At 39.7% G+C, this 26,599-nt stretch overlaps 1 protein-coding gene across 1 annotated transcript in view; it reads left to right on the top strand.

The window, feature by feature from the left end:
* appbp2 (amyloid beta precursor protein (cytoplasmic tail) binding protein 2) overlaps positions 1-26,599 on the top strand; it is a 90,294-nt gene that overhangs the window by 55,091 nt on the left and 8,604 nt on the right. Inside the window, exons 4-11 of the mRNA XM_072589626.1 lie at positions 2,350-2,473; positions 13,720-13,888; positions 15,491-15,580; positions 16,063-16,130; positions 17,457-17,562; positions 19,435-19,559; positions 19,990-20,075; positions 25,787-25,977. Coding sequence (XP_072445727.1) covers positions 2,350-2,473; positions 13,720-13,888; positions 15,491-15,580; positions 16,063-16,130; positions 17,457-17,562; positions 19,435-19,559; positions 19,990-20,075; positions 25,787-25,977 — 959 coding nt within the window. The remainder of the gene's footprint in view (positions 1-2,349; positions 2,474-13,719; positions 13,889-15,490; positions 15,581-16,062; positions 16,131-17,456; positions 17,563-19,434; positions 19,560-19,989; positions 20,076-25,786; positions 25,978-26,599) is intronic.

The following is a 26,599-nucleotide window of genomic DNA, read 5'->3' as shown; positions in this document are numbered from 1 at the left end:
ATCAAATCGACTTATGCTAATAATACAGTATTTTGAGCTGCAGCATGAATTTCAGCCCCACAAAATTAGTAACCATGTATTAGTCGACCCTATAAATTGAACCTTTAAAAATAGCCTAAAGATGTTTGACTTTTGCACAAGTATGTACGGTAATTAGAGTTGAGCATGGATGTGAACGTGGATAATGGCATTAATTAGTTTTAATGGGTTACTCAGTAGTTGAGAAAAAGTAGGATTTTAGAAAATAATGAGTATTGAGTACAGTGTGAGTGCCCATTGTAAGTGGTAAAGACCTGCTGAAGGGATACGGAAAGACGTTTTGTAAGATCTCCGAGCCAATTAAGTAACTGGGTTTTTTTATCTTTGTTTCTGATTATTATTTTCCTTTATAGGCTGCAGGTATTTTATCAAATAATATTGTATCTATTATATTTCATAGATGCAGAATAATTTTTTTTTGTGAGATTGAAGTAACAAAAGCAGCCTGTTAAAATCATAACCTCAATTCAGTTCCTAACTTTATACTTAAATCCAGTTTACTGAAATCCCAAGATGATTTTAATGGTGAAAATTTTGAACTATCTAATTTAAATTAATACAATATAAATATACAGACTCAAGATGAGAGTTTTTGCCCGAAACATTGATTTTCCTGCTCCTTGGATGCTGCCTGACCTGCTGTCCTTTTCCAGCGCCACTCTCATCTTGACTCTGATCCCAGCATCTGCAGTCCTCACTTTTGCCTAATATAAATATACAGCAAAGTGGGAACTTTTAAACTGATAATTCAGTTTCACTCTTTTAAAACAGCATGGTAAAAGTCCATGTTTTTTTATAGGTCTCTAACGTTTCTATGAATTGGTTTGGTTTTGCTGGCTGCTCTTGAGTTGCTAGATGTGACATTGTTGAACTCGATCCAATAAAAAGGACTTGCTACTGGTTGTATTCTTCGAGATTCTTCCCCATTAGATAGTTTTCATTTTAATTGTTGTTCAAGTTTAGTTGCACTTTGTCTCATTTGAAAGATTTGAGAATCAGTAGCAGACACTGTGTGTACTTTTGAAGTTATCCTCGTGGAGACTGTGTTTATGTCATTCTTTTTTTTTTGAAGTTTATGCCAAAATAAATCCTTTGCCTCTGATATACCTAATACCTGTTATGATTTTTGTTTGTTATGTGGAGAAGTAAAGTTGCCATAGTCCTAGAGGACCATAGTGCTGCCCTCTCATGTAAGAGAGAGATGACGACTGGTGATGGATTAACCATCCCTCAAGCAAGGGGCAAGTTTTAGAAGGAGAGACCTTCATGGTAACTTCAGCTGGTATAGGAATGCTGTTGATGTCACTCTTTGTGCATCACAAGTCAGCCAACTGAGTTAACTGGCCTCCAAATGTGGAGAAGTGGGCGAGACTTGGATAGCAATCCTCTGTTGTCTTCCTATGTGTAATTCTGGGAAAAAACAAATGGAGTTGCAGGTACAAATGTGTGTAGGAAGAAATAGCTCGCTGCCTAGTTTGAGTCTCTTCAGCACAGACTCATGGCAGTTAGCATTACGTGAGACTCCACCATCTGAGATCAATACTTCTCCATGTTACTTATGGTCACGTTACCAGAATTGGTTCAATTAGAGTTCTTAACATCATGACCACCTCCAAGGAGAACACTGAACAACTCCAGGGTTCGGAGGTGCCGGTGTTGGACTGGGGTGTACAAAGTTAAAAATCACACCACACCAGGTTATAGCCCAACAGGTTTAATTGGCAGCACACTAGCTTTCGGAGCGACGCTCCTTCATCAGGTGATCTCACAATCACCTGATGAAGGAGCATCGCTCCGAAAGCTAGTATGCTTCCAGTTAAACCTGTTGGGCTATAACCTGGTGTGGTGTGATTTTTAACTTTGAACAACTCAGTGTTGTCTTAAACAACTCACTTTTTTGCAAGCCACCCAAAGAGAAACAAAAACTGAAAGAACTGCAGATGGTGTAAATCAGAAACCAAAGCAGAAGTTGCTGGAAAAGCTCAGGTTGGCAGCACCTGTGAAATCAGTTAACGTTTTGGGTCACCCACATAGAAAAACCAATATATATACTTGGGTGGAATTTCTTATTCATGGTAAGTCCTTTCTGAATAGGTTTTATGGCAATATTTTAGAAGTTCCGTCTGTTTAGTGACCAGGCACACAAGTCAGCTGAGACCAAATTACTTGAATACTGACTTAAGACATATCTGTTTTGTATAAGATGCATTTAAATGCTGTGCAAAATATCCATTCATAAAGGGTTCATTCTAATATTATTATGTTTAATGATTTTGTTTTTTCTTTTCTGATCCCCCCCCACCTCTGTAGGTGGCTTTCTTTCTGATGCAGGCTGGTATAGTGATGCTGAGAAGGTGTTCCTTTCTTGTCTGCAGCTATGTTCGCTACATGATGAGGTACTTCATTGGTTTCGTGCAGTTGAATGCTGCGTCAGGTGTGTACTAGCAAAGAAGGCAAAGACTTTTGTTTACTTACCATCTTTGACAATGTCAGAAGTACTGAATTAGCTATGAAAAGTTTGAAATGGTCTAAAATGTAATCACTGGTGTAGTAAAATATGGCAACAATTTGCACACAACAGTCTCTCAAATAACAAATGACCAGATTATCTGTTCTGTTCTTAATTAATGAACAGATTTTTGCCAGAATACCTAGGAAACTGCTTTTCTTGTAAATAGTCTAATGGAATCCTCAGTTTACTGGCCCATGTGAATGATGGTCCTTCCAACATGGCAATATTTTCAATGTTGTATTGAAGTGTCAGCCTGGATTATATGCATAAGTCCACGGAGTCTGGTTTGAACGTAGAGCCTTGTTCCTCAGGAGGGTGTACAATGTCAATACTAGAAAATTGAATATTATTTCTGTACATAATATGAAGTTCATCTAGTCAGCAACTTGCTAAGGATATTTGGGTTCTTATAAAGAGGACATCCTTTGATTTTTCTTCCTGGCCCTTTTAACAGTGACTAAAGGCTTCCTTGCAGCCTTTTTTCAGTATATGCTGCTATGTGATTTGATCGTTTGACCATATTTGACATACATAAATTTGTCACGTTTGCCAATATCCTTACAGTGTGAAACTTGGATCCGAGAGTGACTGTCATGGGTTGAAATGTAATCACCTGATTTTTGATGGAATACATGAAAATATATTACTTTGCATTCCAGTTTTCTGAACAGTGGAATTGTAAGTGAGGCCCCAAATTGCAATTGCCCTTTTCAGAAGGAAAATAGTATTCCACCTTAAAGATCCAGATTTTTTTATTATCTGATTAGATTTTTTTCTAAATTTTAGCAATTGCAGGATCACAGCGCCATCATAACAGAAATGACTTGATAAATAGTTGTACATATTATACTTTCCAGTCCATGATGCAACTAGTCAAATGCACGAATTTGCAGATGGTGGACCAGATTTTGTGGGACTGCAATGGTGATGCTAACAATACTCAATCAAACAAAACCTCTCCAGTGACTGCATACTCTCACTAATGCATGGAAATCAGGAAATTACTGGCCCAGACCTGTATCGATCCTCCCTCTCCCCCTCTCCCTCTCCGTCTGGCTCCCTCTCCCTCTCCTTCTCCGTCTGGCTCCCTCTCCCTCTCCCTCTCCTTCTCCGTCTGGCTCCCTCTCCCTCTCCTTCTCCGTCTGGCTCCCTCTCCCTCTCCGTCTGGCTCCCTCTCCCTCTCCCTCTCCGTCTGGCTCCCTCTCCCTCTCCCTCTCCGTCTGGCTCCCTCTCCCTCTCCGTCTGGCTCCTTCTCCCTCTCTTGCTCTTGCTCTCGCTCTCTCTCATATCCTCCCTCCCCCCAGGCTCCTCTTTCGTCTTTACATTCTTTGCTTTAGTTTCTCTGTAGATGATTTAACATTGAATTTACTATTCCACCTTTCACTTCCTGCAGTGTGGAAACAGGCCGAAGACCAACCCAGCCAGGCATTCCCTTACATTTACCCCTTCACCTAAAACTATGGGCAATTCAGCATGGCCAATTCACCTAACCTGCACATTTTTGGACTGTGGGAGGAAACCGGAGCACCCGGAGGAAACCCACACAGACAGTGGGAGAATGTGCAAACTCCAAACAGACAGTTGACTGAGGCGGGAATTGAACCTAGGTCTTTGGCACTGTGAGCCAACTCTTCAAACTGATTTTGTTTAAAACATGTACACTTGCTTGCCCTGTTCACACACCCCAATTCCCTCTTCAGAAATGTGCTATTTTTGATTTCTAATTATGCTAGTGTTAGAACTCATATTTTCCAATGAGAGCCATAGAGTCTGGAGGGAGATTCAGGTATAACTTTATTTTGGTACAATTTTGTTAAAGCTTCAGATTTTCTTTGCAGTAAGGCACATAAAAACTACAGATGGTATACAGCTTTAAAACTTAGAGAGCACATTGCCCAGCGCAACCCCCCCCCCCCCCCCCCCCCCCACAAATAGTTCCAAGTAAAATCACTGAATGACAAAGAAGTGGACAGGTTGGTGGTCCACCCACGGTCATAATGTTTTCACAGACTTTAGTGATAAGAGGGGCCATTTCTGTTGGCTGAAACTGGTTTTCTTTTTGGTGATTTTTTTTTTGTATATATGTGGATCTATAACTACTTTGGAATCTATATCTATGATTATGAAGGATCCAAAGAAACAATTACTTACTGTAAAATGTTCTTGTCTATGTAAGCAAATGCAGCTGCCCATTCTATCCCCGCCAGTAACCTTGATTAAACTTGTTCGGCCTGCTGGGATTACATTGGTCAAGTATTTTCCCATAGACTTAACTACTGTCAGCCATGTTCGATAGAGTTTGTCGGGGTCAGCTGTCCTTGGTCATTTGGTGCTGTTCAGTCATGGGCAGCCCGAACAGCTAGTTCCAGTTTAAAAAGTCTAGTGAAAGGTTAGCATTGTTAGTTCATCACTTGTTGCAGAAATCAGGCTATTATTTGCAGTTTTCTTCTTCTGTGTTTTGAGGAACTTCAGTTATGGTTCAGAAAAAAAATCTGTTGAATTCAATATTGGAAATGTAGTCCTGTTATGAAGTTGAAGGTGTGTACTGTACCTTTAAGAGAAAGTGAATGTTGTTCTGAACTGAGAGCTTACACGCACCTGTGTGTATGACTAGATGGCAGTCCCAAAGTGTAGTGAAAAATTGAAAACATGTAACATTTAGCTGTAAAATGGGTACCTGAGTTTTGGTTGCTGGTTTGACAACAATTTGAATTTAACCAATCAGTTTAAATTATGCCCCAGGATGCTAAAACCCAATCGAGTTTGAACTTACTGTTTTGCCAACATCGAAACAATGAAATGATCCAGTGTTGGGGGGTGAAAACTGGTCAGAGAACAACTGCCATTGAGACAGAAACACATGGAGAGCTAATATCTCGTTCTCTCAAGAAATTAGGAAACATTGTCTTTACAGGTACCTTTTCATATGAAACATATTCGCAGATCTTCAGCTGGAAGAAGAAAGACAACAGTGGCTGTGTAGTTTTGGAATTATGTTGATGTAATTTTAGAACAGAACATAGAAAAATACAGCGCAGTACAGGCCCTTTGGCTCTCTATGTTGCACCGATCCAAGCCCACCTAACCTACACTAGCCCACTATCCTCCATATGTCTATCCAATGCCCTTTTAAATGCCCATAAAGAGGGGGAGTCCACCACTGCATGCTGGCAGGGCATTCCATGAACTCTCGACTCGCTGAGTAAAGAATCTACCCCTAACATCTGTCCTATACCTACCACCCCTTAATTTAAAGCTATTCCCCCTCGTAATAGCCATCTCCATAGGTGGAAAAAGGTTCTCATGATCAACCCTATCTAAACCCTAATCATCTTGTACACCTCTATCAAGTCACCCCTAAACCTTCTTTTCTCCAATGAGAACAGCCCCAGTGCCTCAGCCTTTCCTCATACGATCTTCCTACCATACCAGGCAACATCCTGGTAAACCTCCTGTGCACCCGTTCCAGTGCCTCCACATCCTTCCTATAGTATGGCGACCAAAACTGCACACAATACTCCAGATGTGTCAGCACCAGAGTCTTCTACAACTGCAACATGACCTCAGGACTCCAGAACTCACTTCCTCTACCAATAAAAGCCAGTACGCCATATGCCTCCTTCACTGCACTATTTACCTGGGTGGCAACTTTTCAGAGATCTGTGTACATGGACACCAAGATCCCTCTGCTCATCCACACTACCAAGTATCCAACCATTAGCCCAGTACCCCATCTTTTTGTTACTCGTACCAAAGTGAATCACCTCACACTTAGCTACATTGAACTCCATTTGCCACCTTTTCTGCCCAGCTCTGCAGCTTATCTATATCCTGCTGTAACCTGACACACCCTTCCTCACTGTCAACAACTCCACTGACTTTCCTATCATCCACAAACTTGCTCACCCAACCTTCTAGACCTTCCTCCAGGTCATATATAAAAATGGCAATGGTCCCAAAACAGATCCTTGCGGAACAACGCTAGTAACTGCACTCCAAGATGAACCTTTACCATCAACTACTACCCTCTGTCGTCTTCCAGCCAGTCAATTCCGAATCCAAACTTCCAACTCACCCTCAATGCCATACCTCCGTATTTTTGCAGTAGCCTACCATGGGGAACCTTATCAAACGCCTTACTAAAATCCATATACCCCACATCTACCGCTTTACCTTCGTCCATCTCCTTAGTCACCTTCTCAAAGAATTCAATAAGATTTGTGAGGCATGATCTGCCCTTCACAAAACCATGCTGACTATCCTTGATCACATTATTCCTATCCAGATGTTCATAAATCCTATCCCTTACAATTCTCTCTAAGACTTCGCCCACAACAGACGTGAGGCTCACCGGCCTATAGTTACGAGGGTTATCCCTACTCCCCTTCTTGAACAAGGGAACCACATTTGCTATCCTCCGGTCTTCTGGCACTATTCCTGTAGACAACGAGGACATAAAAATCAAGGCCAATGGCTCTGCAATCTCCTCCCTTGCTTCCCAGAGAATCCTAGGATAAATGCCATCAGGCCCATGGGACTTATCTATTTTCACCCTTTCCAGAATTTCCAACACCTCTTCCCTACATACCTCAAAGCTGTCCATTCTAATGAATTGTGACTCAGTATTCACATCGGCAACAATGTCCTGATCCTGAGTGAATACTGACGAAAAGTATTCTTTCAATGTCTCCCCAATCTCCTCCGCCTCCACACTCAACTTCCTACTACTATCCTTGACTGGACCTATTCCTACTCTAGTCATTCTTTTATTCCTGACATACCTATAGAAAGCCTTTGGGTTTTCCCTAATCCTACCAACTAAGGACTTTTCATGTCCCCTCCTTGTTGCTCTTAGCTCTCTCTTCATTCCTGGCTACCTTATAACTCTCAATCGCCCCAATTGAACCTTCACGCCTCATCTTTACATAGGTCGCCCTCTTCCCTTTAACAAGGGATTCCAATTCCTTATTAAACCACGGCTCCCTCACACGACCCTTTCCTCCCTGCCTGACAGGTACATACTTATCAAGGACACTCGATAGTTGCTCCTTGAACAAGCTCCACATATCAATTGTGCCCTTGCCTTGAAGCCTACTTTTCCAAGCCACGCATCCTAAGTCGTGCCTCACCGCATCATAATTTCCCTGCCCCCAGCTATAACTCTTGCCCTGCAATGCACACTTAACCCTCTCCATCACTAAAGTAAAAGTCACCGAATTGTGGTCACTGTCCCCAAAGTGCTCACCTACCTCCAATTCTAACACCTGGCTTGGTTCGTTACCCAGAACCAAATCCAGTATGGCCTCACCTCTTGTTGGCCTGTCTACATATTGTGTCAGGAAACCCTCCTGCACACATTGGACAAACACCGACCCATCTAACGAACTCGAGCTATAGCTTTCCCAGTCAATATCAGGAAAGTTAAAGTCCCCCGTAACAACCACCCTATTACTTTCACTCTTCACTCTTCTCCTGAATCATCCTCGCGATCCTTTCCTCTACGTCTCTAGGACTATTAGGAGGCTTGTAGAAAACTCCTAACAGGGTGACCTCACCTTTCCTATTCCTAACCTCAGCCCAAACTACCTCAGATGGCGAGTCTTCATCCATCGTCCTTTCCACCGCTGTAATACTAACTTTGACAAGCAATGCCACACCTCCCCCTCTTTTACCCCCACCTCTGACCCTACTGAAACATTTAAACCCTGGAACCTGCAACAGCCAATCCTGTCCCTGTTCTACCCATGTCTCAGTAATAGCCACAACATCGAAATCCCAGGTACCAACCCACGCTGCAAGTTCACCTACCTTATTTTGTATACTTCTTGCATTGAAGTATACACACTTCAAGCCACTTTCCTGTTTACAGTCACCCTCCTTTTGAGATTGATGCCATGTTCCTAACCTCCCTACACTCCACGTCCTGCACCCTAAAGCTACAGTCTAGGTTCCCATGCCCCTTTAGTAAGTGTCTTATTGGAACAGTTGTATTTTACAGAGTTGGAGGCAGATAATCAGTGAAGAGAAAAGGATCTCATAATTGTGAATAGTTGTTTGGTATTCACTTTGAGTTTTGAAAAAAAAATTGCTGTTATTTTCTTTAAATAGTGGAACTTTGGGGTTCTCTGTCACTCATATTTTAACAGATTGCGAGGTTAGGTGAGCTTTTCTGGGTATTTGGTTTAATTAATGAGGGGTTCACCTCCGTGTCATAGCAATTATTTTTAAATGTTCAGACATTGTTATTTACAGTTTAAATCTGGGAATCATGAAAACCTAGCTATGTTGTAATGAATCTAAATTTTCAAGAATGAGCTATAGATGTATGTATTCTATGCACCCAGACAGATTTTTAACTTTGAAAGCTAATTGGAAACTATCCAAGGTAAACCAATTACAAAAATTAAAAAAAACTTCCAGTTTAAATTCCGCAAAAGTTCTGTCACAGGAGGGGGGCATCATTGGGCAAGGCTGGCATTTGTTGGCCTCTCTCATTGCTCTTGAAGTGAACAGCTTGCTTGACTGTTACTTTTCTCAGAATACAGAAAGGAATCTTTGATCTGAAATTTCACCTGGATACAACAGTTTGGTTCTTGGATACTGAGCAAATATTTTAATCCTTTTAAAGAGTAATCAGCATTAAAGATTCCAGTTCATATTAGGAATGTTGTCAGTTACTGTGAACTTACTGATTGGTTTACTAAGTGGCTGAATCATAAAGGAATCTATTCAAGTAAAAGTTCAGAATGTACATTAAGATTCTGTTAACATGTAGTGTAAGCATAGACTATTACACTTCTTAAAAATATGCTTAATTGTAATCTTATGCCATTTAGGTAACATTTTCATAGTGGGAACTTTAGTATTTTCAATTCTGTTTCTAGGACTTGCAGTCTATTCAACCTAAATATTGTTTTTCTCATCTGCAATATTGCATTAAGAGGCTATGAAACATATTTCATCCAGAAGCATTTTAACGTTATGATACATGTAGAAACGCCAGGTGTAGTAACTATAATTTTTAAATATTATACTGTTATCTCAATCCTTGTCGAATCTATTCATTTTAGATTGTATATAATAGCACTCTGCAGTGGAAGATGACTCTTGGCCTCTGGTGCAGTACGTTGTAGTTGAGGAATAATTGTTCTTGTTCTAGTATCCTACTTAGTTGACTTGTTTTGTTTTCCCCAACAATGTCACCTAAGCTTAAGGTTTATTTTTTGGAAGAATGGTGTAGGTCAGGAACTTCACAGGCTCCTATTTTCAGAAGCTTGTGGATTAGACAGGCAAGAGCACGAAACATCCTGTCCTTTCAGCAAAGGGATTTTTCATTTTAAATTTGCTAAATTTGATTGTTCCTCATCCACCAACTGCCAGTTTAATTGACAAATGAAAAGCATGTGAAATCTTCATGGTTCGCTGGGTAAGACCATTTGAAATCATAAATGACGAAACGCCTTAGCAAGCCTATCACATGATCATGTGCATTTAAGAGATCAAAGGTACATTTGTGTTCTCTCATTTGTCTCATCTCCCTCCCCCACCATCATGATAGAGCAAGAGTAGCAACTTGTCACAGTGCACCAAAACATCTGCTAACTTTAAAATGGACTTTCACATTAATAGTCTAGTTTTAATTGTTTATTTCTTTGAGAATTGTGTACTGTTTATTCATTTTAAAAAATCAGTTTGTATTTGTGGCTCACTTCACTAAAGTAGTTTTCAGCTAATCATTCAGAAGAACCGGTGAAGGCACCACAACATACGGTAAATGCAGTACATGTTCTGTACTTGTGCAGTGAGGAACAAAAATGGCAACAACGGGCATTTCAAATGATTAGGCATGTACAAGACACATCGTACTGAACCCAACATCATACATTGTTCAAAACTTGACATTTTGCTAACAGTCACACAATTCCAGACTTCCATTGATTCAGCTTGTGTTGAATTCTGGTCATAATATACACTTGAAAATTTCCTGACAATATCATTAGCTTTTCCTAGAACACAAAAACTGTCGTGGAGTCAACATAAACAATCATGTGATTCGGGAGGGTTTAAACTAGTTTGGCAGGGGGTGGGCATCAGAGCCACATGTCTAAGAGGGGGTCAGTTGCAGATGGGACAGTGACAGGATATATTGAATCTATCAGGAAGGCTTCTCACGCAATGAAACAAAGGGATCGGTTAAAGTGTGTCTGCTTTAATGCAAGGAGTGTTTGAAATAAGAGTGATGAACTTAGAGCATGGATCAGTACTTGAGGCTACGATGTTGTGGCCATGACAGAGACGTGGGTTTCACAGGAGCAGGAATGGTTGCTTGATGTTCCAGGGTTTAGAACGTTTAGAAAGAACAGGGAGGGTGGAAAAAGAGGAGGGGATGTAGTATTGCTAATCAGAGAGAACATCACAGCTGCAGAAACTAAGGTTGTTGAGGAAGGTTTGTCTACTGAGTCAGTATGGGTGGAAGTTAGGAAGGCAACAGCCATTTGGGGTTTTCTACGGGCCACCTAATAGCAGTAGAGAGATTGAAAATCTCATAGGTGAGCAGATTTTGGAAAAGTGCAAAAGTAGCAGGGTTGTTGTTATGGGTGATTTCAACTTCCCCAATATCGACTGGAACTTCCTAAGTGCATATGGTTTGAATGGAGCCGTTTTTGTCAGGTGTGTTCAGGAGGGTTTCCTTACTCAGTATGTAGACAGACTGACAAGGGGAGAGGCCACTTTGGATTTGGTGCTCTGCAATGAGCCAGGACAGGTGTCAGATCTCGTGGTGGGAGAGCACTTTGGTGATAGTGATCACAACTGCCTCACATTTAGCATAGCCTTGGAGAGTGAAAGGAGCAGTTACCGAGGGAAGATATTTAATTGGGGAAAAGGAAATTATGACGCTATCAGACAGGAGTTGGGAAGTACAGACTGGGAGCAATTGTTCCACAGAAAGGGCACAGCAGACAGTTGGAGCAGTTATTGCGAGTGATGCACAAATTTGTTCCTCTGAGACAGGTAAGAAGGAGTAAGATTAAGGAACCTTGGATGACGAGAACAGAGGGACTTCTCGTCAAAAGGAAGAAGGCAACTTATGTGAGGTGGAGGAAGCAAGGATCTAGCACAGCTTTAGAGGATTACAGGCTAGCTAGAAAGGAGCTCAGAATTGAACTGAGGAGAGCCAGGAGGGGGCATGAAAAAGGGTTCGCAATTAGGATTAGGGAGAACCCAAAGGCATTTTACTCATACGTGAGGAATAAGAGAATGATCAGGGAGAAGGTGGGGCCGATCAGGGATAGCGTAGAGAACTTGTGCGTGGAGTCTGAGCAGATAGGCGAAGCCCTAATCAGTTTTTTTTTGCTTCAGTTTTCACCAAGGAAAGGGAACTTGCTCTAAATGAAAATTTAGAGGATCTGGGATACAGTCTTGACCAGATCAAGATTGATTGAAGTTGATGTGCTGTAAATTTTGGAAAACATTTAAGATTGATAAGTCTCCAGGGCCAAACCAGATTTATCCTAGTCTGCTCCGGGAAGTGAGAAAGGAGGTTGCTAAGCTTGTGAGAATACTCTCCACAGGAGTCGTACTGGAGGATTGGAAGGAGGCGGCGAATGTTGTTCCTCTTTTCAAAACGGGTAATAGGGAAATCCCTGGCATAGTGTGATTAAAGGCAGTCAGCATGGCTTTGTGAGGGGCAGGTCATGCCTCACAAATCTTATTGAGCTCTTTGAGGAGGTGATAGTCAGGTAGAGGGTCGAGCAGTGGATGTGGTGTCTGTGGACTTCAACAAGGCATTTGATAGGGTTCCCCATGGTTGGCTCATTCATAAAGTCAGAAATATGGGATACAGGGAGACTTGGCTATCTGGATTCAGAATTAGCTGGCTGACAAAAGGTAGAGAGTGGTTGTAGATGGTAAGTATTCTGCCTGGAGGTCAGTGTTGAGTGGGGTCCCTCAGGGCTCTGTTCTTGGGCCTCTGCTCTTTGTAGTTTTTATAAATGACTTGGATGAAGAGGTTGAGGGTGGGTTAGTAAACTTGCAGGTGACACTAAGGTTGGAGGTGTCGTCGATAGTATAGAGAGCTATTGCAGGCTGCAGCGCGGCATAGACCGAATGCAGAGCTGAGCAGAGAAATGGCAGATGGAGTTCAACCTGGATAAATGTGAAGTGATGCATTTTGGAAGGTCGAACTCGTATGCTGAATATAGGATTAGAGTCAGGATTTTGGCAGTGTGGAGGAACTGAGGGATCTGGGTGTGCAAGTACATAGATTCCTCAAAGTTGCCACCCAAGTGGATAGGGTTGTTAAGAAAGCATGTAGTGTTTTGGCTTTCATTAACAGGGGGATCGAGTTTGAGAGCTGTGAGGTTTTGCTGCAGCTCTCCAAGTCCCTGGTGAGACCACACTTGGAATATTGTGTCAGGTTCTGGTTGCCCTACTATTGGAAAGATACAGAGGCTTTTGGAGAGGGTGCAAAGAAGGTTTATCAGGATCCTGCCTGGACTGGAGGGCTTGCCTTATGAAGAAAGGTTGAATAAGCTCGGACTGTCCTCTCTGGAGAGGAGGAGGAAGAGAGGAGACCTGATCGAAGTGTATAAAATAATGAGAGGAATATATAATCAATAGCCAGAGATGTTTCCCAGGGCAGGATTGACTGGTACCAGAAGTCATAGTTTGACGATATTAGGAGGAGGGTATAAAGGAGACGTCAGAGGTAGGTTCTTTATGCAGAGAGTTGTGAATGTATGGAATGCGTTGCCAGCGGTGGTGGTGGAAGCAGAGTCATTGGGGACATTTAAGCGACTGCTGGACATGCACGTGGATAGCAGTGAGTTGAGGGATGCATAGGTTAAGTTATTATATTTGACATTAAGATTAAATCTCAGCACAACATTGTGGGCCAAAGGGCCTGTTCTGTGCTGTACTTTTCTATGTTCTATGTTCTAATCAAGTAGAAGCTTTAAGCCTTAATCAAATAATTCTGAACTTATGAGGCATCTGAGAGACCTGGATATGTCCAAATTTCCTTGCAATTTTCAGTACATCACTTTTGTTCTATCAGTGCAAGAACATTGGTGGCCTGGGATGCTAAAAATGATCACTGTGAGTAATAGATTTTGGGTTATGTCTTTCAGATATTATGATTTCTGACTCCCAATTTGTTTGGTTTCAAGGTTACTCCACGTGCGCAATGGCAATTGTAAGTACCACTTGGGGGAAGAGACCTACAAACTCGCCCAAACCTACATCGATAAACTGGCAAAACATGGTCACCAGGCAAATAGAGCAGCACTCTTTGGAGAGCTATGTGCATTACTCTTTGCTAAAAGTCATTATGATGAGGTAGGTTCAGAATACTGGAGTTGATGACCAAAATGTCTGTAATGTGTATATGACTTGTTTGTTTCAAGAAATGTATAACTGTATATACAATCACCATGCTGTGTGATTCTACGTCAGGTAAAGTCTGCAGCAGTTGATCTCTCTCTATACAGTAAGTGAAAATTGATCCGGTGTCTTGACATAGTAAGGAGAAAATTAACAGAAGTTTCACTGTATTCATTTCTCTTGGATGCCCCCTGATCTGCTTGCTTCTATTGCACTGTGTTGAGACAGCTTCAGGTTTAGGCCTTGTTCGAATAGCTTGTCTACTTGGCAGATCCCTGTAATATCGGTGTGAGTAATTATGTTTGAGAGAGTAGAAAATGAATCTAAGATATTTGTTCATATCAGTACTGTAAACTGACTTCTAAATTCACCATAGTACATTTGAAGTACCATGTTTGAACGATTTGTCACTATAATATTTGGATAGAATTATCAAGATACAGATTTTCAAATTTTGTTTAAAGGTTTTGGAAACTTTGATTTGCAAAGTGTTTGAGAAAACAAGCTTGTTTCCATATCCTTATAACATTGCAAAATGTATCAGAGAATAGTTTTTAAGTGCATTCCCTGTTATAATGTAGGAAAACATGTAGTCAGCTTGCACGGAGCAAGGTTCCACAAGTAGCAGGGAGTCGGATAATCATTTTGTGGACTTAGTTGAGGAATAGATATTGATTATGAGCAGTAGAGAGCCTCCCATTATTTCATTTCAATGTTGCTTTGTTCTTTCAAGTGACTTAAGTAAAAAAAATCAGAGCCAGGATTTTAATTGCCTCATTTAAAAAGCCAGAAATATATTGCCTTTATGCTGCAATGACAAACTCTAGATTATTTGCTCAAGTCTCTAATGTGGGCCTTGACCGTAACAATCTAAGAATGCAAATTATTGAGATTCAAGCGTGGGTATACAAAAAAGAATGAAGATCACTTACATTGCACTTTTCACATCTTCGGGACATCTCAAAGTTGTGGTTGAAATGAGGTTACGACTAATGTCTTGCCTGAAATTGTGTTGTACCCCACATTACTGTTACATTGTCTTTTATCTAAGTTTACTTTCACAGATGCGTTTTGAATTGGTTTTAAAGTAGTATAAGCAGGCAAATGTGATTGGTATGTTTACAATGTAGATTTTCTTTCTTGGGGATATTGTGCTAACTTCCTGGGAAGATCAAAGGATTGAGTCTACATCTATGTTTAAATGTCAAGGCATTAAGTAGTGTCATCTCTTTATCGGGACTTGGTATAACTTTTTTTTGACTAGGATGGTTACCATTTTTAGATTTGGCTAGAGTGGTGGATGTTGTAATCAGAGTGAGAGCTTAAGATTTCAGGTAGCCAGGTTACTTTGGGAAATGTTTTATAGTACCACTATGCACTGGATTGCTCCTGCATTCCCCACTTAATGAACTTGGTGTGTGTATTGTATTGTAATCTTGATTATGTGCAATGTCCTACCTTATTGGAGTTAGTATTAATGTACTACAGTATAGTAGAAAGTTGACAAGTGTTGTATATCCTATTTAAATGGTAATTACCATGCACTTGTTTTTCTAGGCTTATAAGTGGTGTGTAGAAGCCATGAAGGAAATCACAGTTGGCTTGCCTGTGAAAGTAGCAGTTGATGTTTTGAGGCAAGCTTCAAAAGTAAGTAATTTGCAGTTATGAGGTAAAGTTGATGCATTTTGAAATTGAATAGACAGAACTTTCAAGAATTAATTATTTTGCATTTTTAATTTGTTAAACATTTAAGCCATCATTTTAAAAAAAACAAATGTACTTTCCTCTTCTGTTCTACAAATTGGTGTGATGATATGCACTTTATTTAATCTTACTCTGATTAATTAGTGTCAGGTATAATTAGCTAAACACATCTGTCTAGTTGGGATATTTTTCATGATGTGAAAGGAAGAAACAAGTATTATTTTTGTTTTTAATTCTTTCAATAACAAAATTCAGATGTGGGACAAAAGCTGGCAAATAGGACTAGTACGGTTTAGGAAACTTGGTCGTCATGGATGAGTTGGGTCTGTTTCTGTGCTGTATAACTGTGAATCTAATTCACATTATTAGGGATACTAAAATCAAGTCATTTGCACTTTTGTAATTGAATTATTTCTGTTCCCTAGGCTTGCGTAGTGAAACGGGAATTCAAGAAAGCAGAGCAGTTAATAAAACATGCTGTGTATTTAGCACGGTAAGTTTCCATGCAAACATAATTCGAGAGAATCTTAATCTAAATTACAGGGTTCTCTTAGATCTTCTTGTCAGTAATAGCCAGACTGGTGTCTGTCCTAATCACTTTTCTGTTACGTTTTACTTAACTGTCCTACCAACAACTGAGCTGGCAATAGTCTAGTGATAACATCGCTAGACTATTTGATCCAGGAACTCTGCTACTGTTATAGGAACCCAGATTCAAATCCTGCTAAAGCACATCTGGACAGGGCATTGGTAAGACCATATTTGGAGAACTAACTCTAAATTTTGGTCGCATCTAAGAAAGGATATTAGAGTATTGGAAATAATTATGAGAAGGTTAACAGTCAACTGATAACTGGATTGAGGATTGCTGTCTGACTTGAAAAGTTGATAAGGCTGCCCGCTTGGCACACCAGCCTCATTCCTGAAGAAGGGCTTATGCCCGAAACGTCGATTCTCCTGCTCCTCGGATGCTGCCTGGCCTGCTGTGTTTTTCCAGCACCATGTTTTTCAATTCTGGTCTCCAGCATCTACAGTCCTCACTTTCTCCATGCTGACAGTATGTCCAATTTAGAGAAGTGCAAGATAATTTTATTGCGACTTTTAAGATCTAGCTAGGAATTGATAATGGATGCTAGAAGGATATTTCCCCTTGTGGGAGAGATGAGAACTTGGCTGTAGAATTTTAAAAAGACTTCTATTTAAGTCAGGGATGAACCATTTTCCCAAGAGGACAGTGGAGACAGTCTTACTCTATCTTTAAGGCAGTAGTAGATTACCTTTTGACTGCTTGGCTAGTCAAGAGTTAGTGAAAAAATTACTGATCAGATCAGCTGTTACCTTTTTTAAATGGCAGAGCAGACTTGAAGGGAATGAATGGCCTCCACCTTTAAATTTATATGTACATTATGTTGCATTTTCTGTGATAACAAGAAACAAAATAAACTGGACATGAAGAGACAGTGATAGAGACAAAAAAAACCTGCAGATGCTAGAATGCAGAGTAGACCAGCAGGAAGCTGGAAGAATACAGCAAGCCAGGCAGCACGATGAGGTTGATAAGTCAACATTTCGGGTATAACCTTTCCTCCCTGAAGAAGTGTTATACCTGAAATGAAGAAATCTTGAACAAAAAATAAGCTTTACAAAACAGGTATAGAAATTGAATGAGAGGGAATGACAGTTTTGATAAGATAGTATGAATAACATTTGCCCTTTTGTTGAAGCAGAGGACTTGCTTTTTCGTTTCAACATACTTTAGTACTTCAAACACCATTGCATGTTTTGAATATTTACTACAGAAATGTCATTTTTCTTGTAGGGAGCATTTTGGTCAAAAGCATCCCAAATACTCTGATACCCTCTTAGATTATGGATTTTACTTGCTCAACGTAGATAATATTTGTCAATCAGTTGCTATTTATCAGGTATGTTGGAATTTTTCTTGTTGCCAGTTAAGGTGTATTTTAAATTGTCAATTATGTTCTTAAGTCTGCAAATTGGAAGCATATTATTGGACTGTATTCGATCTTGAATCAGCTGTACTTTCTTTAAATCAAAAAATAGAAAGCCCAAAGCTAACAACTTTTGTCCTGCTACACACTTGCTCCCACCTTTTGCTAGTGATGCATCCATCCTGTCCTCTTATTTCAAATGGAACTTCTACTTGTAACTGGATTTTATTGTTTCCCCATGACTTTAGTCTGCAATAGTGTATCACTTTGAGTCTCGCTTTCGAGCTTGAGCTTTGGCTTCCATTACATATCAGATGATAAGCCCCTACATATTTAAATATATATATTTATCACTCTTGTCCACAATTCATAGTCGATTAGTTGTGGCTACCTGCTTGTAACTAACCTGTATTTCTTTCGTCTCCATTTCATTTCAAAACCTCAGTTGCCCATTTTTTGCTCCCAGACCAAGTTCTTCCTTTATCATCTCCTTGCTAACTATATTGAGTCTAATTGTTTGCACCTGAAATTGTTACTATTCATTCTAATTTAAATGCTTTTAATTCCCTTTGTGACTCTGTGTTCTAGTCCTACAGTAACCCTCTTTCCCCTCAAAATACTTCCTGCCCTCCTGAACCAATAGTGTGACTCCTGACATCTTGCTTAATTTGCTGTGGAATTCCATTCCTGAAATCTCTCACTTTATTTTTGTTTTCATTCAATACATGTTTCTTGTGCAGGATTTTGGTCACTTCCATCTTGCCTCATCTGTTTCTTTCTTTGTCATGTATGATTATATAAATGCAAGCTGTCTTCTTTATCAACCATTTTTCTCTGCTAAACTTATTTCCTAGTCCACTCCAGCCTACCTTGCCCTCATTCTTTGGTAATTTTTGTTTAGGTTTAGCAGAATTGCCTGTGAAGTTTTATCACTGTCAACAAGAATGCTAAATTCCACCATGTTACGATCACAATTTCCTAAACAATCTTTTATTTTGAGATCCTTTATTAAACTTGCCTTATTTCACATTGCTAGATCTAAAGTAGCCTGATGCATGGTTGGATCCATTTGTTCAGGGAAACTATCCTAAATACAATCTATTAATTCTTCCTTGTGGATACCTTTGATTTTGACAATCTACATGAACATTAAAGTCACCAATGATTAATGTAGTCTTTGTTTTACAGTGAGGAAAAAGCAGTTGGTCACTTTTGTCAATATTTATTTTTCAGGAAGGCTTTAAATATTTTTCCTTTTTTATTACATGATTTTGTTTAAGTGCTAACTAATGTCATTGTTATTAAAATTCTCCAGTTGAGACATTGGCTAGCCAATGAAAATTTAATAAAGTGTTGGAACAATGCTACAGTGCCAAAATGATATTGACTTATAAGCCATTAAAACTTGCTCAATTACGATACAGGGGTTCCCCAATTTACAAATATCCTACTTACAAATGTGATCCTGTATTGAGGGTGTAATTTTAAAGATCTGACATGCGTACAAATCAACTTGTGAATGGATGCAAGAAAGGAACTGCTTGTAACCCAGGCACAATCTGTAGCTGTCCTCTAACTTGGGTTTTTTTTATTTTAAGCAAATGGCAGCTTGATTTGAGCTTCACTGTTTGTGATTTTTCAATTGAGCCATAACATAACTTTTGAGGTCATGCAGACTTACTCCATTTAAGCAGGCACAGAGAGTATATATATTATATATATATATATAAAATTAGTTTATTTCTTTTTTGTTGATATTTACAACTGTTTTGTCTGAAGAATTTTACAAGTGGGTGGTGTTGCAACTTATCCAAGTTAATTTTAAACTTTAAATTTGAACAATAGACAGCACTCGATATCCGGCAGTCAGTATTTGGAGGCAAGAACATCCACGTAGCAACAGCTCATGAAGACCTGGCCTATTCTTCTTACGTACATCAGTATAGTTCTGGGAAGTTTGACAATGCACTGTAAGTTACCTAATTTGTTACATGTCGACACTATTTTCTATTGCTAATAAAATAGCAAGTTAAAAATGCTCATCAGTTGGAATGGAAACTTTTTTGCATTTTTTTTCAGCATTTTAATTAGATTGAGAAGGGGTGACATAATTCAAATATTGCTTTCACCTCTGATGAGAACAGTGTAAATCAGGATGTAAATCTGGCATATATAATATTTTGTATTAGAGCTTATATTTGTGCATTTGGATCTGTGTCTGCTCCAACTAGATTTAGATTTTTTTTCTTTCCTTTCTCTTTCCTTTCCCCTGTCAAACAGACTTCATCACCCATATTTTAACAAAAATGAAGTAACACTTTGGAGTTTACATGTCTTCTACCCTGATGGTAACAATATTCATTTTTTAAAGTTAAGAATATGCTTTTTGATTCCTTACAGATTCCATGCTGAACGTGCCATAGACATCATCACTCATATCCTTCCTGAAGACCATTTATTGTTGGCTTCTTCTAAAAGGGTTAAAGGTCTGTTTATTAGAATTTTGTTCAAATCTTATGACTCAGTATTTTTGAACTTTGAATATCTAACACTTATCTGTCTGAACTATAGATGTAAAATTCAGTCTGCAGGAACTATACTTTAATTGTATAACAAAAATATTTTGCTCTTTATCCTTTTAATTTCTAAGAATAGCACCAAAGAACATGCAAGCCTATTGTCTTTTTCTCTAATAGTAAGACCATTAAAATGCACATTTAAAAGAAAAGCTAACGATGGAACAAACTTCGAAGTAGAATACTAAATAACAGATTTCCTAGAGGTATGATTCTTTTTCCTGTGTGTTTTGCGTCTGTATGCTCCCTGATAGGCTAAGTATCTGTCAGGCAAGCTCTTCTTAAAGCCTCTGCTAATACTACTCATATAGTAGCAACTTGCTGGTGTTATTAAATTAGATTAAATTACTTAATGTGGAAACAGGCCCTTCGGCCCAACAAGTCCACACCAACCCTCCGGAGAGCAACCCACCCAGACCCATTCCCCTACATTTAACCCTTCACCTAACACTACGGGCAATTTAGCATGGCCAATTCACCTAACGTGCACATCTTTAGACTGTGGGAGAATGTGCAAACTCCACACACAGTTATAGAGGAATTTAATAATTTTTTCTATCCTTCTGAGGATACCCGGTCTTCACTCGTGCTGTGGACAGTGTTGAAACCTGGCTCAGATAGTTTAGATATATTTATTCTAAAGAATCATGTATATGTCCACACACTCTCTGGAATTAATACATGGTGGCATTTTTCGATATTTTCAGTTTGATCAACCAAAACATTTTATCTTGGAATAGTTGTTAGTGTACTGATTTGTAATTATGAATGAATTTGAGAACTACTATTTGAGCTGACACATATTCTCAAATTGGTAGTAGTAGATATTTGGATGGAAGCCAAGAAGTCAAAATTATGCAGAAAACTAATGTGAAAAACTTATTTGATTTAATGTAAACAGTACAGAAGTCTGTAATACTTTTGAAATAAAATTGCCTGGTGATTACCATAGCTGTTTGCAGTACTCCAAGTTTAGCTAAACCACTGCTTTGTATGTGAAGAATGATTTCTTCTACTCCTTGTATTCTATGTCTTTAGATATTTCCTAAGGAATATAAATGATGTAATTTATATAAATTATTTAGATGTGAACATCGGAGGTGTGGTTAGTAAGTTTGCAGATGACGTCAAAATTGGAGGTGGAGTGGACAGAGAAATAAGTTACCTCGGAGTACAATGGCTCCTCTGATCAAGATCCCAATGGGCTGAGGATTGGCAGATGGGAGTTTAATTTAATAAATGTGAAGTGCTCCATTTTGGGAAAGGCAAATCAGGGAAGGACTTACACACTTAATGGTAAGGGCCTGGGGAGTGGTGCTGAACAAGGAGACCTTGGACTGCAGGTTCATAGCTCTTTGAAAGTGGAGTTACAGGTAGATAGGACAGTTAAGAAAGCTTTTGGTATGCTTTCCTTTATTGGTGAGAGCATTGCGTATCGGAGTTGGAAAGTCATGTTGCAGCTGTACAGGACATTAGTTAGGCTGCTTTTGAAATACTGCAAGCAATTCTAGTCTCCTGCTATAGGAAGGATGTTATGAAACTTGAAGTTAAGATTTACAAGGATGTTGCCAGGGTTGGAGGGTTTGACTTATAGGGAGAGGCTGAATAGACTGGGGTTATTTTTCCTGGAACGTCAGAGGCGGAGGGGTGACCTTTATATAGGTTTATGAAATTGAGGGGCATGCATAAGGTAAATAGATAAGGTCTTTTCTCCAGGGTGGGGGAGCCCAAAACTAAATTGCATAGGTTTAGGCTGAGGGGAAATTATTTGAAATGGACCTGAAGGCCAACCTTTTCACGCAGAGGAGGGTGCATGTACGGAATGAGTTGCCTGAGGAAATGGCGGAGGCTGATACAATTACAACACTTTAAAAGATATCTGGATGAATAAGAGAATAGGAACGGTCTAGAGGGATATGGGCCAAATGCTGGCAAATGGGACTACATTAATTTAGGATTCTGGTTGGCATGGGCAAATTGGACTGAACAGTCTGTTTCCGTGCTGTACATCTGACTCTAATATGCTCCATCTGGGACTCTGCACTGTCCCAACACAACCCCAGGCAGTGTTGCTCCAGCAATTATCTGCCTAATGAAATATCCAGGCCAAAAAGCATAGTTGAGGTACTAATTGGGTCCTTGCAGGCTATCACTAGTAACCCTGCCAATTGGAGTACTGCACAATATTCGTACTCTTTCACCTGCCACTCAGTGAACTTCTGAACTTGATCAGAAATTTGACTTTGATTCCATTGTCTTTAACGTGAATTAACAGTTTTTTAATGATGGATATTTTATCCAGTTCCTCTGAAATTTATAAATAACATCCAGAGACTATTCCCTGTCCCAAGGTCTTGGCTGCCTCCAAAACATTCCATTTGGGCATGACCATCTTTTACAACGCTAGTCTTTTCTGATCAACTGAAAATTTCAATACGTTCAATCGCACTATCCTTCATTGTAATTGCTAGTGCCAATAATTCGTGTTATGGGGTCCCATGTTTCCCTTCTCAACACCTGCAGTTTTCCAATCGAAAAGAAATTTTCCTAATTCAAAAGGACTTTAGACTGCAGTTAGTTTTCTTCTTTTAAAATGTTCTTTTAAAAATGTGAGAGTCACATTTTGGTGCCTATTTTAATATTATTTACTGCTGTTTTGCTTGCTTTAATTTTGGTGAATCATTTTTTCTTCAATATCTGTTTCCTTGGGAATGTCTGGCATGCCATCTCTCATTCTAAATGCTGATGTAATAATTCAATATGTCTGCCCTTTCCTTCGTTCTGGTATTTTAGTTGCGGTGGGGGAAAAAAGTGATGTGATATTTAGGAATGTGAGGTCTGTAATTCATAGAGCACTCTGAGGATTTATATATTTTTCATCCAAGATGCTGAAATCAGTACATAATGACTAGCATGTTAAAAATAAACATACTTCTCCAACTGAGTCAGTCATGTCTATCTCCATTCACATAAGACCATAAGACATAGGAGCAGGAGTTAGGCCATTCAGCCCATTGAGTCTGCTCTGCCATTCAATCATGTCTGATATGTTTCTCAATCCCATTCTCCCACATTCTCTCCATAACCCTTGATCCCTTTGATACTCCAGAACCTATCTATTTCAGTCTTAAATGTATTCGCTGACCTGGCCTCCACAGCTTTCTGTGGCAATGAATTCCATACATTCACCACACTCTCTGAAGAAGTTTCTCCTTTATCTCCGTTCTAAAAAGTCTTCTCCTTACTCTAAGGCTGTGCCCTTGGGTCTTAGTCTCTCCTACCAATGGAAACATATTCACAACATCCACTCTGTCCACGCCACTCAGTATTATGTATGCTTTGATTAGATACCCCTCATCCTTCTAAAAGCCATTGAGTATAAACCCAGAGGTCCTCAAACATTCCTCATATGTTAAACTTTTCATTCCTGGGACCATTTTCGTGAACCTCTTCTGAAAACGCTTCAAGGCCAGTATATCCTTTCTGAGACATGGGACCCAAAACTACACACAATACTCCAAATGTCATCTGACCAGAGCCTTCTATCGCCTCTGAAGTACATCCCTGCATTTATATTCAAGTCCTCAAAATAAATGTCATCATTGCATTTGCCTTCCCAACTACTGACTCCACCTGCAAGTTTAACTTGAGGGAGTACAGGGCTAGAACTCGCAAGTCTCTTTGCTCTTCAGACTTCTAAATTTTCTCCCTATTTAGGAAATAGTCCGTGCATCTATACTTCCTACCAAAGTGCATAATCTTACACGTTTCCACAATTGTACTCTATCTGCCACTTCTTTGCCCACTCTCCTAACCTTGCCAAATCCTTCTGCAGCCTCCCCGCTGCCTCAATGTTTCTACCTTTCTTTGTATCATCTGCAAACTTTAGCCATAATGCCTTCTGTTCCTTCATCCACATCATTAATGCATAAAGTGAAAAGTTGTAGTCCCAACTTTGAGACTTGTGGAACACCATTTGTCACCAACTGCCATCCTGAGAAGGACCCTTTTATCCCCACTCTCTAGTTTCCTGCCAGACAGCCAAACTTCTATCCATGCTAGCACCTTGCCTCAGACACCATGGGCCCTTACCTTACTCCATAGCGTCTTGTGCAGCACCTTGTCAAAGGCTTTCTTGCAGTCCAGGTGGATAACATCCATTGGTTCTCCTTGATCTAACCTGCTTGTTACTTCCTCAAAGAAGTCTAGCATGAAACCATGCTGATTCTGCCTTATTTTACCACACACTTGCAATTATTCAGAAATCTCATCGTTTGCAATGGATTCCAGGATCTTACCCACGACCAAGATTAGGCTAATCAGTCTGTAAATTTCTGTTTTTTGCCTTACTCCCTTTTTAAAGAATGGTGTCACATTAGCAATTTTCCAGTCCTCTGGGACCATCCTTGATAATAGCAATTCCTGAAAGATCACCACCAACGCCTCCACTATCTCTTTCCAATTTTCTGGTTTCCCACTGCCCTTGGCTTCATTATTTGCTTTCTCTTTGGTATTATGCTATCCCTGACTTCCCTATTCAGCATGGCTGCCTCATTCTCCCTGTACCATGCTTCTTTTTCCTCTGCATGAATCTCTGCTGTGTCTTCTGAATTACTCCCAAAAGCTCCTGCCATTACTGTTCCACTGTCTTTCCTGCTAGGCTCCTCTCCAGTCAATTCTACCTAGCTCCTCCCTCATGCCTCTATAGTTGCTTTTATTCAGTTAGAATCAGAGGTAACGGTATTACATCTTTTCCCTCTCAAATTACAAAGTAAATTCAATCATATTATGATCACTGCCTCCTAAGGGTTCCTTCACCTTCAGCTCCCTTATCAATTTTGCCTCACTGCATAATATTAAATCCAGTTCAGCCTGTTTCCTCGTGAGCTTCACAAGCTGCTCCAAAAACCATTTTGTAGACATTTCACAAATTCCTTTCCTTGCAATCCACTACCAACTTGACTTTCCCAGTACACCTGCATATTGAAATCCCACATGATCACTGTAACTTTGCCTTTCTTACAGAAGGGAGATAGAAAAGATATGTATCTTGCGCCCCATCTCCTGACTACTGTCTGGGGGCCTGTGCGTAACTCCAACTATGTTTTCTTTTAACCGTTGCGGTTGCTTAATTCTATCCACACGGATTCTACACCATCTGACCCTACTTCATTTCTTACTACTTGTTTCTTACTCCATCTGAATAACAATACGTTGTTTTCTCTGATATGTTTAAGCATAGAAATGTGATCCTGAATTCAACATTCTTCCTTTCCAAAAATGCTAAGGGTTTCAAAGGAGTATCAAAATAGGCGACAGAAATAAGACAAGCATAATTTTTTTGGCATAATTTGTATCTGAAATTGGAACTGTGTGTAATAAGTATCTGACCCGGTTTTTCCCTAAATTATTTTACGGAAAAAGGGTATTGCTGGCACGGCTAATATGCATTTCCTAACATTTCTAATTGCTCTTAAGCTGCTTTCTTGAAATGAATGTGGTCAGCCTGATAGATCTTCTACTTTTAGTCATCCGGATTAATAAATTCTCCAGGTTTCTATCACTAGTCCTATCCTCTGAAATCTGTTTTCAGGTTGATTTTTGTCACGTTTTCTTTGCAGCGCTTATACTGGAGGAGATTGCTATTGACTGTCATAACAAGGAAACTGAGCAACGGCTTCTTCAGGAGGCTCATGATTTGCACCTTTCTTCACTTCAGTTAGCCAAGAAAGCCTTTGGTGAATTCAATGTGCAGACTGCGAAGCACTACGGAAACCTGGGCAGGCTATATCAATCTATGCGGAAGTTCAAGGTAAATGATGTACAGCTTTCCTAGTCAACAATGTGTTTTCAGTTTACATTCTCTTCTTTCTTTAACATTTGAACTTAAGGGTTACTGAAGTTGGTTCCACGTTGAGCCATTGAAGCGCATTAAGTTAGAGTCTGTATGTTGGCTTGAAAAGCCATGTACTTTTACAGCTGCTGACAAAAAAAAGTAGAACTACCAGCAAACCTAAATAGAAGCTGTTTGTTTTATTTACTTAAATTGTTTAAAATTAGGAAATTTTTCAGCTGTACGCTGGTTATTTGTGTGGATAAATGAACGTGTTTAAATTATTCATGTTGGCCATAAAAAGGCATTCCTAATGCCAGCTTTGCTGTTTGGAACCATTGAAACTGAAGGTTCATTGTTTTTACCATAACTTATCACTGTCCAACAATGACTGCAGATGCTGGAAGCCAGATTCTGGATTAGTGGTGCTGGAAGAGCACAGCAGTTCAGGCAGCATCCGAGGAGCAGTAAAATTGATGTTTCGGGCAAAAGCCCTTCATCAGGAATACAGGCAGATAGCCTGAAGGGTGGAGAGATAAGTGAGAGGAGGGTGGGGGTGGGGAGAAAGTAGCATAGAGTACAATAGGTGAGTGGGGGAGGG

Source organism: Chiloscyllium punctatum, chromosome 19 (assembly GCF_047496795.1).
Source record: "Chiloscyllium punctatum isolate Juve2018m chromosome 19, sChiPun1.3, whole genome shotgun sequence".
In the NCBI taxonomy this organism is placed as follows: domain Eukaryota; kingdom Metazoa; phylum Chordata; class Chondrichthyes; order Orectolobiformes; family Hemiscylliidae; genus Chiloscyllium; species Chiloscyllium punctatum.
Note: the sequence above shows the minus strand (reverse complement) of the source record. Positions and strands in the feature narration are given on the sequence as shown.